This window comes from Galeopterus variegatus, unplaced genomic scaffold (assembly GCF_000696425.1).
Source record: "Galeopterus variegatus unplaced genomic scaffold, G_variegatus-3.0.2 Scaffold2544, whole genome shotgun sequence".
In the NCBI taxonomy this organism is placed as follows: Eukaryota; Metazoa; Chordata; class Mammalia; order Dermoptera; family Cynocephalidae; genus Galeopterus; species Galeopterus variegatus.
The window spans coordinates 176,705-191,927 of NW_007728655.1; the positions used below are offsets into that span (position 1 = coordinate 176,705).

The window sequence follows — 15,223 nt, forward strand, 5'->3', positions numbered from 1 at the left end:
AACATCGAGGGTTGTGATCCCGTTGCCGGTCCCGGTCCGGTACGGGTGCGACACTGAGGGTTGCAATCTGTTGCAGGTCACGAAAAAAGACAAAAAAAAAAAGAGCATTTTCTTCAAAACTTTTGAAAATTTGAGGAATGGGCAGTGTATTTTGAAGAAGTGATTTACTTGCCTTTATTTTCCATTGTTAATTTCTTAGGCATTTCTTTTGCTTGATTAGAGTTTTAAGTCTGAAACACATACCAAATGTATTTTAGCTAAAAACTCAGTGGTAAACAAAAATTTTACGTACTTTAAACATGTAACTTAAAACTTATAGATTCATTTATCACTCTGTTAAAATTGGACCAACACCACTTCATCGCATACGGTTCCTTTGTTTGCAGTTTCATTTTGCCATAAAATGTCTAGATTTTAAAGTGCAATTTAAATTTCAAATACTTATAAAATACACAGGTGTTGTTTTTCCAGAATTCAAGAGAGTTCAGTCTTTTGGAATTCTGGAATTCCAGATCCCTTCTTGTCTTTTAGAGTTGTCTCACACATCTGATAGTTTTTTTTGTGTGTGGCTCATCTTTTTCCAAGTTTTTCTAAAGTGTACAACTTAGCGTGTGTGTGTGTGTGTGTGTGTGTGTGTGTATGTATAACTTTTCTGTGCTCAGAGTATCATTTCATGTCACGTGTAATTATCAACTGGTTGTCTTTTAGAGTTGTCTCACACATCTGATAGTTTTTTGTGTGTGTGGCTCATCTTTTTCCAAGTTTTTCTAAAGTGTACAACTTAGCGTGTGTGTGTGTGTGTGTGTGTGTGTGTGTGTGTGTGTATGTGTATGTATGTATGTATAACTTTTCTGTGCTCAGAGTATCATTTCATGTCACGTGTAATTATCAACTGGTGGGGACAGAAATGTGCATATATTGTGTTATGTTTTATAGAGGGAAAGATTATCACAAGGATTTATTAGTTACATAGAGGTTAGTTAGGAGTGTGCTATAGACTTCTATTTATTGAGTGCTTACTAAGTGCCGGGCAGTTAGGGTACTAAGCACTTTATTTACATTGTTTTGTTGAACTTAAATAATTTTCACCTTATTATTCACATTTGAGTGCCGGGCAGTTAGGGCACTAAGCACTTTATTTACATTGTTTTGTTGAACTTAAATAATTTTCACCTTATTATTCACATTTTACAAATGGGGCATTAAAGAAGTTGAAGAAATTGTCCAAGGCCAGACATCAGTAAGAAAAAAGGGACTTAAATCCAGATTTGTCTTGCAACAAGTGTGTTTTCTTAATCACTGTGTTTATTTTTCTTCTTCATCCTCATTCCTCATCACTCCATGTAATAATACTCTGTAAGTATTTGTAAAGCTTTTCTAGGTAATATGGAAAGCAGTAAATCTAATTACTCAATAGTGCAGTCATTTATAATGGTTACCCTTCAAAACAGATAACAAAAATTTCTTTGGGTCATGCAGAGCCAAGTTTTATCTTCTTTAGAAACAGTTTGGATTTATCTGTATGTTTAGTTGTACCAGGATAAAGCCTGTGCTTTGAAAAGCAACCAGCCTCTGAATAGCATAACATAACTAGGATTTTTAGAATAATTTCTCCAATGTTTACACCAAGCCTTAGGACATATGTGTTCTGCTTTCACTTAAATTGTATCTTGAAGATTATTCTAGAACAGTAATATCAAGTTATTTCATTCTTTTTCACGGCTGCATAGCATTTATGATTATACCCTTGTTTATTCGGCTAATTCTATTGATGGATAGTCGAATTTGCAGTTTTTGCTGTTAGAAACGGTTGCTGTCCTCAGTATCTTCCTACAACCTTTTACACGCTTTCTTTTTCACACGTGCACACATGTGAAATTGGTTGGGTCAGAGGCTGTGCTTGAATCTTATCAGCTTTTGCCACATTGCTCTCCATAGACATTTTATCTACTCCCACCAGTAAGGAATGAGCAAATGAGCAGCTGTTTTGTAACATTGCCAACACAGCATTGTAAAACTTTTTATGTTTGTCAGTCTTATAAGTGAAAAATGGAATTTCCTTATGGAGATTTGTATTTCTTTTATTCCCATATTAACTGCTGATGCAGGAGATACTTAACTGTAGCATCTCATGGAATTGGATCAATGGGTGATGATCAAATTATTGAGGAACCATTAGGAATTGTCTCTGGAATCTGGAAGGCAGGGTTCAAGTTTAGTTGACCATTTAACTTAGTATTTGTAATATGCATACTTGTTAATAAAGCAGGGCAAATAATAGTTCCACTATAATATTCATAATCTGCCATTTGTAACATTTCTCCTCTTAGAAAAGTATGAAAGAATGGCTATTTTTGGTCAGCTTTTGAATGCCTTCATATTGTGGTTGTCTGAAGCTTGAGGAATGTGAGGAGAAAAAAAGATCAAAATAAAGAAGCATCTTCTTAAATGAGTTTTAAGAAGGTTTCAAGTGAAAGTCTGGTATTTTATCAGTTCTGTGACTTTTTCCTCATTTTTTAGTGTCCTAAGTGGGGATGTATCTTCCAGTCTGGAGGTTTTGTAACTGGTGGCAGTTGGGTAGTTGCCATTGCCTATGAACGCTTGGACTTGTATTTGGCTGTAGATTTTGTCACTTCAAACAAGTAATGTGAATTGTTGGGACATCACATACTGAGTTTCTTTGCTAATCAAAATGCCCTCAAAAAACTACACTAGGATTCCATGCTGAAATGAATAGTTACTGAGCATCCAGAAAGGTTGGGAAACGGAGTTAGTGGGGTGTAATTTGATAGTATTTGAGCAAATAGTGTTGTTGAGAGAGTAACCAATCCATTTTTTTTGCCCTGCAAAGCAACAAATAAGAGCTCTCTTGAAGCTAAGGAAGTTGCCCACAAGTGGATGAAACTAAAATGTTTTGCTACTGAGGTAATGTGCAAAGAGGACTGCCTATCTCATGTTAGTAATGTATCTGAAGGCAGGAAAAATTGCCAGATGTTCTCAGATAGATCAAAGAAATTTAAAAGCCTCTAGAGGCTATAATGTTGCTGATTCATGCACCGTGCTGGACTGTTGTTAAGGCATTGAGTCATAGTTTAATTGACAGTGGTTTTTTTTTTCTCTTGGTCTTACAGAAGATAATCTTGCAGCTAATGCTGTTGTCAATTCCAGAAATGTGGTAATTTGTTTTTTAAAATATGACCAAGGAAGAAACATAAAATGGAGTAAAGATGAATTTGTTTGCCAAAAGTCTTATTAAATTTAGAATTAAGTTTAGGTGATATAAAGAGAAGGATTCACTTCTGCTGTGCACTATCAATTTGCTGAACTTATTGCTCCAACAGATGGTGTTAGCTAAATATATCAAGTTGGTTTATAAAAGGTTAGGTTAGACTAATCATGAAAAGGAGCCAAAATGGTGAAGTCATAAATGATGACTTCAGATTTTTATACCACTTTTAAATTTGTAAATAAAATTGTGGGTTTTTATTTAACTAAATGAGATGTGACTTCAGCATTTAAAGGCATACTTTGTTTTGTCCAGGTGCCAAACTGAGGATAGTTGTTTTGTATTAGTGACAGCAGCAGCCAGAGTGGAGTGGACAGGAGATGACTTACCCACACTACGTCCTGCAAATCCGTTGATCTATCTGATTGCCTCCATTCTTACCTGAATCTGCATAGTACCCCTCCTGTGATGGTTGCATTCCATATTAGCTGTCTTCTCTTGAGCCATCCCTAAACCTGGCTAGCCTGGCTTCCCTCTGTTTTTGGTTCATTGATCAATCTGATGTTATTTGTCTTATTTCTTCCATTTATGTATCAGCATTTCTGTAGTGCTGATGTTACCTCTCAGTCCTAGTGCCTTTATAAACGAATTCCTTTTGTGCTTCTTTAGGGTCATTTCATCGTGGGGGTGTGGAGGTTGCGGATGGTGGGTTCATGCTCTGTCAGCATTTTTGAACCAAGAGCCTGTAGTTAGCTTATTAAGTAAGGAATTGTTAGGGCTTTTTAAAAATATGTATATTTGCATGTGGTAACATTTCAGTAGTGTGATGTCATGAAGCAACTTAAAATGATTTATTCATTTTGTTTTGCAGGTTGAATATTTATACGTTTGAAAGCATTTTTTAAGAACATTTATTTAAATAAATTTTGCTTTGGCATTTGTGTGAAACCATGTGATCGTTATATTCTGTAATCAGGAATATCTTGTTTTCTCAATACATATTAGTATTATGCTTGTATTTGACAAGATTTAAAGATTTGATGCTGTATATAACTTGCTTGATGTATACTTTTATAAAATTTTCTTGAAGCTTAATTTTGCAGTTGATTATGAAACAGAAATTTGTTTTGAACAAAAGTTTAGTTTTGACTTAACCTGATGTCTTTGAGTTTCATATTTGTCATGAAGTTTAGTTTTAAAGTGGCCTAATGAACCTTAACCAATGTGTTTTTTGTGAATATAGGTATATGACTGATGGGATGTTACTTCGTGAGGCTATGAATGATCCCCTCCTGGAGCGTTATGGTGTAATAATTCTTGATGAGGCTCATGAAAGGACACTGGCTACAGATATTCTCATGGGTGTTCTTAAGGAAGTTGTAAGACAGAGATCAGATTTAAAGGTGAAGGAATTTCTTTTAGTTTGCTAAATAAATATTTGTAGGTGTGTATAAAAATGGAGAACAGATGCTAATCACTAATCAGCTATAAGAAATAATCACCAGTAAAAGAAGCAATACCTATATTGTTTTTGTTTCTAATCCATTTTGGTGTCTTCATTTTAAAGTTTTAAGTATGTTCTCCTACTTTTTAGTAATGTATTTTAAGCCAAATATTTTTCATTTCTAACCCACCCAATTATTTTATATCCTAATAGAATGATATTTTTGTAATTGTGCTGGTTACCCTACCCTTCTTTAAGTACAGAGGCCTCCTTGTCTTAAGGATTAAATATTTGCCCCTCAGATCCACATCCTTGTACCAACACAAAGACACCCATTGTAATTTGTAATGCTTGAGAGTGGGAATAATCATACCCAGGACAAGCAGCTCCTCAAAAATGCACTCGATTACCCTACTGTCTTGCTTTTTTTCTTTCCTGTCACCTCTCTCAGGGTGACCGAGATGCAAAGGATTACTCAGAGCTCATTTATCCAGAGCAATGAGAGGCCCGAAGGTGACTGTACCCAGGGAGAACTCCTTCAAGGGAGAAGGGCCCCAGGCACAGCACCAAGTCTGGTTTTCTCTCATTTTTTATTGTGCAGGCAAGAAAGTTACAGAAGAAACATAGGTGGTTAATCAGTCATAGTGAAAACATAAATAAACTGGCTACATGACAATTTTCATTAAAGCAGGTGTAACTTAAAAATAGTTCAAACAATTTACTGTTGCTTTGCCTCCCCATGGGTTTGTCACCCCATTTCCCCTGGTGATGGAGTCACAAAGGATTACTCAAAGCCCATCTCTTCTGAGCAGTGAGAGACCCTGAAGTGGTTAATCTGTGATGGAGTCACAAAGGATTACTCAAAGCCCATCTCTTCTGAGCAGTGAGAGATCCTGAAGTGGTTAATCTCCCCTGGAACCCTCAAGCGGGAGGCATCCCTTCCTTGGGAAATTAACCCTGAATTGGCGTTCTCTTCCTGCGTTTATTTTCCAGACCAGGAAGTTACAGGAAGAGAACATAGGTGGGGTTATAATTTAACAATATAGGCTGGTAACTTTCAGTGAAACAAATCAGATGATATTCCCTTAGACAATTAAGTGATCCACCAACAAAAGCCTGATCTTAGCAAACATTCCTTCTCCCTCCAGCAATTTTCCAGTATATTCACATATCAATCAGTAACCTGTCTCTCCTTGAGCCAGCAACCTTGCTGTGCCACAAATCTTTATCTTACACCAGAGACTTTATAGCCTGAGGAAAATTTCCAGTCCTCTGCAAGGTCAATATTTGAAACTGCAGGGCTTTGGAAAACCAGGCCCTGTGAAGTACATTTGCTTTAAGAATCCTTTACAGTTTACCATCAAAAGGAGTCATAAAACTAGGCTATGTGACCTACAAAAGAAACAATGAGATGATCGCCATGGCAGTGCTTAGTTCCCTAAGAAACTTAAAGAAACAGCTGAGGTTAAGGTGTGGAACATCACCCAACCACTAACTAGCAGAATAGCCTTGAAGATTTCAGCTCAAATACTTTCCCATCATTTAGGTTTAGCTTCACCAAGGGCAACTGCCCCCAGAGCAATCACTTTTGCTGTGTTTCAGTTTTTTTTTTTTTTTATCTACATCAAAGACTTTAGTCCTGTGGAAGTTTTTTGGTTTTCCCAATCTTGGCATTTTTATGTGTATTTTTAAAGAATTGGGCTATGGCTAAAACTAAGGACTTTGGTCCTACTACACTGTAGGCTATGGCCCTGTGAAATACCTGTGTTTTGTAAATGTCAGTATCCTCCATACTGTCCTTCACACCACTCGTACCTTGGTCAGTCTTACTGTGTTGATTAAGGGCTTAAAACTGACTGAATATTTTCTGACATTTTTGTCCCCAAAAGTTTATGAAGTTGTCTTTTGCTTAGTTGTGTGTATGTATACCATTCTTTGGAACTTAGAGTCCTTATCCCTTGTTGGAATGTGTGTTGTGGAAGGATTCTGCACTGGGCAGAGAGGTTCTGGATCTTAAAAAATATGAGGACTGAGTGTTTTTGCTTATACAAATTTTTGCTTTTAAAGAATATATTTGAAGAACTATATGAGTACATTATTATTATTGATTAAACTCTATGAGCTATCAAGGTTTTAGGGAGAAACTCAGTTTAGAGTAGAAATTAAGAACTCTAGTAGAATATTTTATGGGGGAGCTTTCTATTTAAATAAATTTTTAATGGTTATATAATCTAATTTACATAGAGGGAGAGCGACAGCAGTCATGTGGCCCTGCACCCAAATAATCTTTTATTGCTATGACTTTCTGCAGTAGTTTAGAAGACCCTGGTTTATTTCAGGAATTTTTCAAAGGCAGTCATGCTCATTAAAGATGAAGGGAGAAAATTTATATCTGGTCCACTAATTATACTTTTTTCATTTTCTTTCCATTTTTTCCTATGTGTGAAATTGTTTTAATAAATGTAGCAATAATCATACTACATAATAATGTCTTTCCACCAATCCTTTCACATGTATAATTTTATAAACTGGTTTTTAAGTTATTGTTTCATAAAAATATATTGTAGTTTATTTATTTATTGGATGTTGCAAAAGAAACAATGAGATAATCGCCATGGCAGTGCTTAGTTCCCTAAGAAACTTAAAGAAACAGCTGAGGTTAAGGTGTGGAACATCCCCCAACCACTAACTAGCAGAATAGCCTTGAAGATTTCAGCTCAAATACTTTCCCATCATTTAGGTTTAGCTTCACCAAGGGCAACTGCCCCCAGAGCAATCACTTTTGCTGTGTTTCAGTTTTTTTTTTTTTTTTATCTACATCAAAGACTTTAGTCCTGTGGAAGTTTTTTGGTTTTCCCAATCTTGGCATTTTTATGTGTATTTTTAAAGAATTGGGCTATGGCTAAAACTAAGGACTTTGGTCCTACTACACTGTAGGCTATGGCCCTGTGAAATACCTGTGTTTTGTAAATGTCAGTATCCTCCATACTGTCCTTCACACCACTCGTACCTTGGTCAGTCTTACTGTGTTGATTAAGGGCTTAAAACTGACTGAATATTTTCTGACATTTTTGTCCCCAAAAGTTTATGAAGTTGTCTTTTGCTTAGTTGTGTGTATGTATACCATTCTTTGGAACTTAGAGTCCTTATCCCTTGTTGGAATGTGTGTTGTGGAAGGATTCTGCACTGGGCAGAGAGGTTCTGGATCTTAAAAAATATGAGGACTGAGTGTTTTTGCTTATACAAATTTTTGCTTTTAAAGAATATATTTGAAGAACTATATGAGTACATTATTATTATTGATTAAACTCTATGAGCTATCAAGGTTTTAGGGAGAAACTCAGTTTAGAGTAGAAATTAAGAACTCTAGTAGAATATTTTATGGGGGAGCTTTCTATTTAAATAAATTTTTAATGGTTATATAATCTAATTTACATAGAGGGAGAGCGACAGCAGTCATGTGGCCCTGCACCCAAATAATCTTTTATTGCTATGACTTTCTGCAGTAGTTTAGAAGACCCTGGTTTATTTCAGGAATTTTTCAAAGGCAGTCATGCTCATTAAAGATGAAGGGAGAAAATTTATATCTGGTCCACTAATTATACTTTTTTCATTTTCTTTCCATTTTTTCCTGTGTGTGAAATTGTTTTAATAAATGTAGCAATAATCATACTACATAATAATGTCTTTCCACCAATCCTTTCACATGTATAATTTTATAACTGGTTTTTAAGTTATTGTTTCATAAAAATATATTGTAGTTTATTTATTTATTGGATGTTAGGTTTATTTCTGAATGTTTTGAAAAGTAAATAATTCAGCTCTTACTATAGCTCAGGCTTTCTGTATTTGATTTTAGTCACAATTTATTTGAAGACTTTCATAGGCTTCTTTATAATTGATGTTTATGTATAGAACAGTAAATATTACTGTAATTTTCTATTTTTTTTTCTTTAAGACTATGTAAGAACCCTTGAAGACATTTTCAAGTAATTTACTGTTTTCTTTCAGGTTATAGTTATGAGTGCTACTCTAGATGCAGGAAAGTTCCAGATTTACTTTGATAACTGTCCTCTCTTAACTATTCCTGGGCGTACACATCCTGTTGAGATTTTTTATACTCCAGAACCAGAGAGAGATTATCTTGAAGCAGCAATTCGAACAGTGATCCAAATTCATATGTGTGAAGAGGAGGAGGGAGATCTTCTACTTTTCTTAACTGGTCAAGAGGTATGTATCATCATTATTTGCTTTATTATTTAGCCTTTGGCATATTATTTTTATTACACATTTTAAACTAAAAAACTTGGTGTATATTAACCATATTTTTCTTATGCCAGTGTTTGAAGTTCTTCAACTTGATTGTATTAATATATAAAATATATAACCCCTTTTAAACTCTAGGAATGCCTTTTTATACTGCTAGTTAATTGTGTTCTAATTAATTATCCTGAGAGTGTTGAATGCTTTTAGAATTTCAAGAGTTAGCAATGGTAGCCTCAACTTTAGAGAGGCCTGGGTTGTAAGTGGTACTTTGTGGCATGAATTTGCATCATAACTGCTTTGAAATGAGGCTGTCCTCACCAGTTATTTAGCTTGAGAATGAAGTTGGGTGCCCATTCACTATCAAAATATTTTTTTGTTTTGTCTTCTACGTGTTCACCGAGGATTGTAAGTGGTCACTAAAATTTCTTAGTTAGAATTTACCTCGTTATTAGATACAAATTTTATTCTCAGCTACAGCATTTTTTAAACTCATTGCTAACTGTGTTTTTATAGGTCTACTGTGAAATTCTTGAGTAGCTAAATAAGTTTAGGAAAAGCTATTTGGATAAAAAAGTTTTAGAAAGCCTTTTACTAAAGGATTTCTTAAAGCTTTTCTTTTGCTATGATGGGCTTTGTGAACATTCTGGAATGTGCTGTTGAAGTTAACATATGTGCAGATTACTTAGAGAAAACTTGCATATTCTGATTCAATAGGTTGTGGTGAGACCTGAGATTCTGCATTTGTAAGAAGTGTCCAGGTAATACTTATGTTTCTCAAGGCTTGAGCAGCAATGTTCTAGAGCAGTGCTGTCCAGCAGAACTTTCTGCAATGCTGGAAATGTTCTGTATCTGCTGTTCACTATGGTAGCCACTAATAACGTAGGGTTTTTCAGCATTGAAATGTGCCTAGTGTGAGGGACTACACTTTTAATTTTACAAAATACTAGTTTACGTTTAAATAGCTACATGTACTGATATACCTCCTATTTTTTTGTATGGCCTACTAGTTAAGAATTTTATATTTTTAAAATGTATATTAAAAGAAAATGCAACAGAGATTGTATATAGGTGCAGAGCCTGAAATATTTTGGCCCCCTTTACAGTAAAAGATCTGACTCCTGCTCTGGAACATTTTTTCTCAGTTGTGGCCAGTAGATTGCCTGCCTGAAGGAGAATTTGTTAAAAGCACGTTCCTGCTTTTATTCCAGACTTGTTGAAACAGGTGAAATTTGGGAGTGAAATTACAGGAATTCTGCATCTTCAATAAGTTCTTCAGGCCATTTTTATATTCCCTTCAGTATAAAGGGTCACTGTTCCAGAGGAGTATTTTAGCCAGTATGATGCAGGTGGTACGTTAATGATACCCTAAACAGTGTTGTGGGAAGTTGTCCTAGTCTCTCAGATACCGAAGGTCTGTTGCTGTCTGACTGCCTCCCTTCACTATAATGTGAACTCTAATTTGTGTTCAGAGTCTACAGGAATGCTTGCTATGTAATATATAAGCACGTTTTATTCAGAGCTGTAAATGTTGAGTAGTTTTTTTTTTTATTCTCGGGTTTCTTCAGGATTGTTCTTCCGGTTTATGATTGTGCCCTATTGGCCATGTTTTTCTTTCTGTAGAACAGGGTTTCTCAACCTCAGTATTACTATTTACGTTGTGGGCTGGTTAATTCTGTCGTGAGGTGATGAATTCTGTCGTGAGGTGATGTCCCCTGGAGGGTGTAAAATTATTTCCAGTAGAGAATCATACTTGTTCTTTTGGGGAGTAAAGTGTTTTGCAAATTTAGTTTTCCAGATACCCTCTCTTGGTGCTAGTCTTCCTTTTTATATATTTTGAGTGGAAGAACTTCTGTATATTTTGAAATGAGTACTAAATGCTTTTTTGATGGCATATAAATGGCATTTATGCTGTAATTCAAGATTGAGGCTATTGAGGGATTCCTTTTGTCCTCTTGTGTCTGGTCTCTGTAGTTTCTCACTTCCTCCAAAGTATGTAGTGTATTTTCTTTCTTTAAATGACTATTTAAAATAGTCATTATATTCAGATAACCAAGCATGTTTGAATTCGAAAAGAAATACCAGATAATCTCATGATGAGGATTTGAAAGGCTTTTTTCTCTTGAGTCAACTTGGTGTAGTTCATATTTCGGCTACTGTGAATCCCATAGCTGGGGAAAGGAAGGAGGTAAAAGCATGTGTGCTGGAACTTATGTCTTTCATGAAATAAAGTGCTACTTTAGTTGTGAACTGTTTATATTTGTACCATTACATTTTTAAGTTCTCTTTAGGTGCCAAGTCTTGAATTTGAAGAATTTTGGGGAGAAGGTAGCAGCTTACCTAATGTATTTTGTATAGATTTCATTGATTGATTATGTTTAGTAGAGCTAATCTAAAGATATGTAAAATATTACCGTTTCTTGTTTTTGTGAATTTTTGCTATTTCTACTTGCTAAGTTAAATGGTAGCTTCTGGGACATCACTACTCTTGTCTTCATAAATATGAATAGTCTTCATGAAATTTTTAAACTGATTTTTAAGACCATATTCCCATTTTCACCACTTTTCTTAAATAATAGTGGCTCTATAGTCATTTGAATTAGTTTGGGAGGGAGAACAGTTTAAATTGGTGAAAAGTTGGGAAGGATTTGAATTCTAGAATGTTGTTATTTTAATGCATAATATCTGGATATTTGATTAACCTTAAGTATTGACTAGTAAAAGTCTTTAAGGAAGCTACATTACTGAGTTAGGTAAGAGTGATTATAATTGAAATATCAATTGTTGTAAATTGGTACTTGAAGATGCTGAAACCCTTTATTTCTTTTATCTCCAGTATTGCTTAGTAAAATGCTTTTTTCAACATGCAGTGAATTCATAGGAAGGTCTGAATTTTCTAACATGTATTGATACTTTTATAGCTGAAAGTTTCCTCAAATCAGAAATGCCTGAACTTCAGTCTTAATTCTTAATATTGCTGATGACTAAGCAGATGGTTGCTGCTTAGAAAGTAAACTTTCCATTTCCTTCTCTGTTTGTATTCTTTTTTTTTTTTTTCTTCATTTTTGTCTTTTTTCGTGACCGGTAACGGGATCACAACCCTCGGTGTCGCGCCCGCACCGCACTCAACCAATGGGCGGACCGGTCTCTATATGGGATCCGAACCCTCGGTGGTCAGCGCCGCCGCACTCTACTGAGTGCGCCACCGGGCCGGCCCTCTGTTTGTATTCTGATGAATGAATGATGAGTTTTGTGGCATTCTGAACTGATAGTATTGACTGGAAGTTTGACAAACTTGAAGGAAAATTTTTATTGCAGTTTTAAACCTCTGTTTAGAACTTTGTTTCTGTAAAATCATAAGTGGTGTAGATTTTTCCCCCACACTTTAGATATGTCTTTATATCCCATGTGGTCGTCATTTTGTTTTAGTTCCATATATGCTTAATAGATTGGTAGTCAAGTCCCAAGTAGAGTTGGAATTGTCATCTTAAAATACTGGAGTCAGAGCAAATGTATGATTTGGGTACTCAGTTTTTTAAGATGTGAAATCTGATGTTTGGTGACTTCTGACTGTTTACTTTCCAGTTGTATGTATGGTAAAATTAACAAAACTGAAGATACTCTGAGTGTTGCAGATCTAGATTTGTGTTTATGTTCAAATCTTTTTTAATTTGGTAGAGATCTTAATTTTGTACTTGCGTGCCAGCAGGGGGCATTCTAATCTAGATTCAGCATTTGAAAGCAATTGTTTTCTTAAAAATATTTTTCTTTGTTACATTTTTTTCAGTGAATGGCAGTCTACTTTCATTTTCTTTTAGAAACTTGAGATCTCAAAGGGAACTGTTAACATTGAATCCTTAATAGTAATTTTCTGTGTCACAGTTTTCAAGGCAAATAACCTTATATTATTTAAGAAAACTGGTATGTTTGAAATAGGTGGAAAAACTTTTGTTCTTATTGTATCCAAGAACTTGGTATTCTTTAACACAAAGTTGCACTTTGATTTAAAAATATAGAGTATATTTACCTGAAATTCCCCCTCCTTTTTGTATCATTCTTTCTTCTGAATAAAAGATAATTTGTTGATGAGAACACGCTGCCTAATATATAAAAATATAGAGTATATTTACCTGAAATTCCCCCTCCTTTTTGTATCATTCTTTCTTCTGAATAAAAGATAATTTGTTGATGAGAACACGCTGCCTAATATATAAAAATATAGAGTATATTTACCTGAAATTCCCCCTCCTTTTTGTATCATTCTTTCTTCTGAATAAAAGATAATTTGTTGATGAGAACACGCTGCCTAATATATAAAAATATAGAGTATATTTACCTGAAATTCCCCCTCCTTTTTGTATCATTCTTTCTTCTGAATAAAAGATAATTTGTTGATGAGAACACGCTGCCTAATATATAAAAATATAGAGTATATTTACCTGAAATTCCCCCTCCTTTTTGTATCATTCTTTCTTCTGAATAAAAGATAATTTGTTGATGAGAACACGCTGCCTAATATATAAAAATATAGAGTATATTTACCTGAAATTCCCCCTCCTTTTTGTATCATTCTTTCTTCTGAATAAAAGATAATTTGTTGATGAGAACACTCTGCCTAATATATAACAGGCTGTTTAATATATTTCTTGGTTTAATTGAATTAATGCTTCAGTAAAATTTAGAATATATTTGCCTGCCATTGCACACACTCCCACCCACCCCCCTTTTTTTTTTTAAGTCTTTTTGCCACTCTCAGGGCTGCCATGTCACTCTCTGCCTCTCTTTCTCCCCTCCCTCCCCATTCTGTCTCTTCCCTTTAAACTTTGATTTGAATGCAAATGAACTGCAATGGATTCCTGTATTGGGGAAATTATTGAAGCTGCTCTAAGATATTTGGGTTAGCCTAGTTCTTAAATATCTATGTTGATACTGTAAAGGTGTTTGTTCTCATTAGGCACACTGAAGCAAATCTTCCATATAATTGCATTAGTGATACGTGACATTAAAGCGTAATTGGCTTATTTAAAATGTCTAGCACATCAATTTCTTTTAGATTGTGAAAATTGAAAAGGTCATGAGTGCAGTTAAATATTCCTGGGTGAGAAATTTCAATTTTAGTACAATTTGTTGAGAATTAATTAGCAAATTTAACTCTAAGAAAAGGGGCGTGGAATGCAAATAAGGCACTTATGTATTCGTTTGAATACAGAAATCAAAGTTTCTTGGATTGTTTTGGAAATCCCATTGAAATTTGCTAAATTGGTTTTGGTTACTAAATTGATAGTAGAGTATCCATGAAATGAAAGCACATTGCATATGCTGTGTAAAACTAGGATTATGATAAATACTTAAAATGTCTCAGTATTCATTTTGTTTTCAGACTCTAACTTTTCTTTTGTAGGAAATTGATGAAGCCTGTAAGAGAATAAAGCGTGAGGTTGATGATTTGGGCCCTGAAGTTGGTGACATTAAAATCATTCCATTGTACTCTACACTTCCACCTCAGCAGCAGCAACGCATTTTTGAGCCACCACCTCCAAAAAAACAGAATGGAGCAATTGGAAGAAAGGTAACAGAAATGTTCTTGATAAACATTTTGCTAATACTGAAATAATTGTGAGATATCAAACTATATTTAATTATAAAGGTCTTAAGTTGTGGATGATTGTGATCTGGATTATACACAACAATGATCTGCATTTCAAAAGAAAACAGGAAAAAGTGTAGTAAGGTAGAGTTCTGCATATCTTTAACCTTTAGAGTAGGTATATGTACTGCTTCCTCCCCACCTACACAGTCCCTCCTTAGCAAATAGAAGATTTGTTAGGATGGGTTAAGAAAAGGGGATGATGGCCAGGTGCTGTCTTTCATTTCTTTGGTCGCTTGGCTTCTGCCTAGAAATTTCTTTAAGACTTAACTAAATGTCATGCGTATAGGTGTGAAATATTGACTCTGCAGAGTTGACTCTAATGACAGTAGCACTAATCACACTGCATAAATACGTGGGTTCCTTGAAGGCAGGAACAACGTCTGGATTCTTTTGGTAGGGATGTGTGCCTGACACAAGGAGGGGAACCAAGGATATTCCAACCCTATATTTGAGGCACTTTGTTGCGGGAATGGAAGGAGATCTGAGTACCTATTTGAAACAGAGTAGCTGTACTTTTATTTAAGATTTGGGAGTTCTAGTAGACTCTTTGGAAATAAGATTGCACTGTTTTTAAAGGTTTGAAAACCATTGTACTCAGGACTAACAGACACACAACTTTTTTTGCTATGTTTTGCGTCTT

General features: G+C 34.9%; 1 protein-coding gene across 1 annotated transcript in view; it reads left to right on the forward strand.

Moving 5' to 3' along the window:
- DHX15 (DEAH (Asp-Glu-Ala-His) box helicase 15) overlaps positions 1–15,223 on the forward strand; it is a 53,460-nt gene that overhangs the window by 15,756 nt on the left and 22,481 nt on the right. The window contains exons 4-6 of the mRNA XM_008582203.1: positions 4,470–4,629; positions 8,682–8,900; positions 14,335–14,502. Of these exons, the coding sequence (XP_008580425.1) occupies positions 4,470–4,629; positions 8,682–8,900; positions 14,335–14,502 (547 nt within the window). The remainder of the gene's footprint in view (positions 1–4,469; positions 4,630–8,681; positions 8,901–14,334; positions 14,503–15,223) is intronic.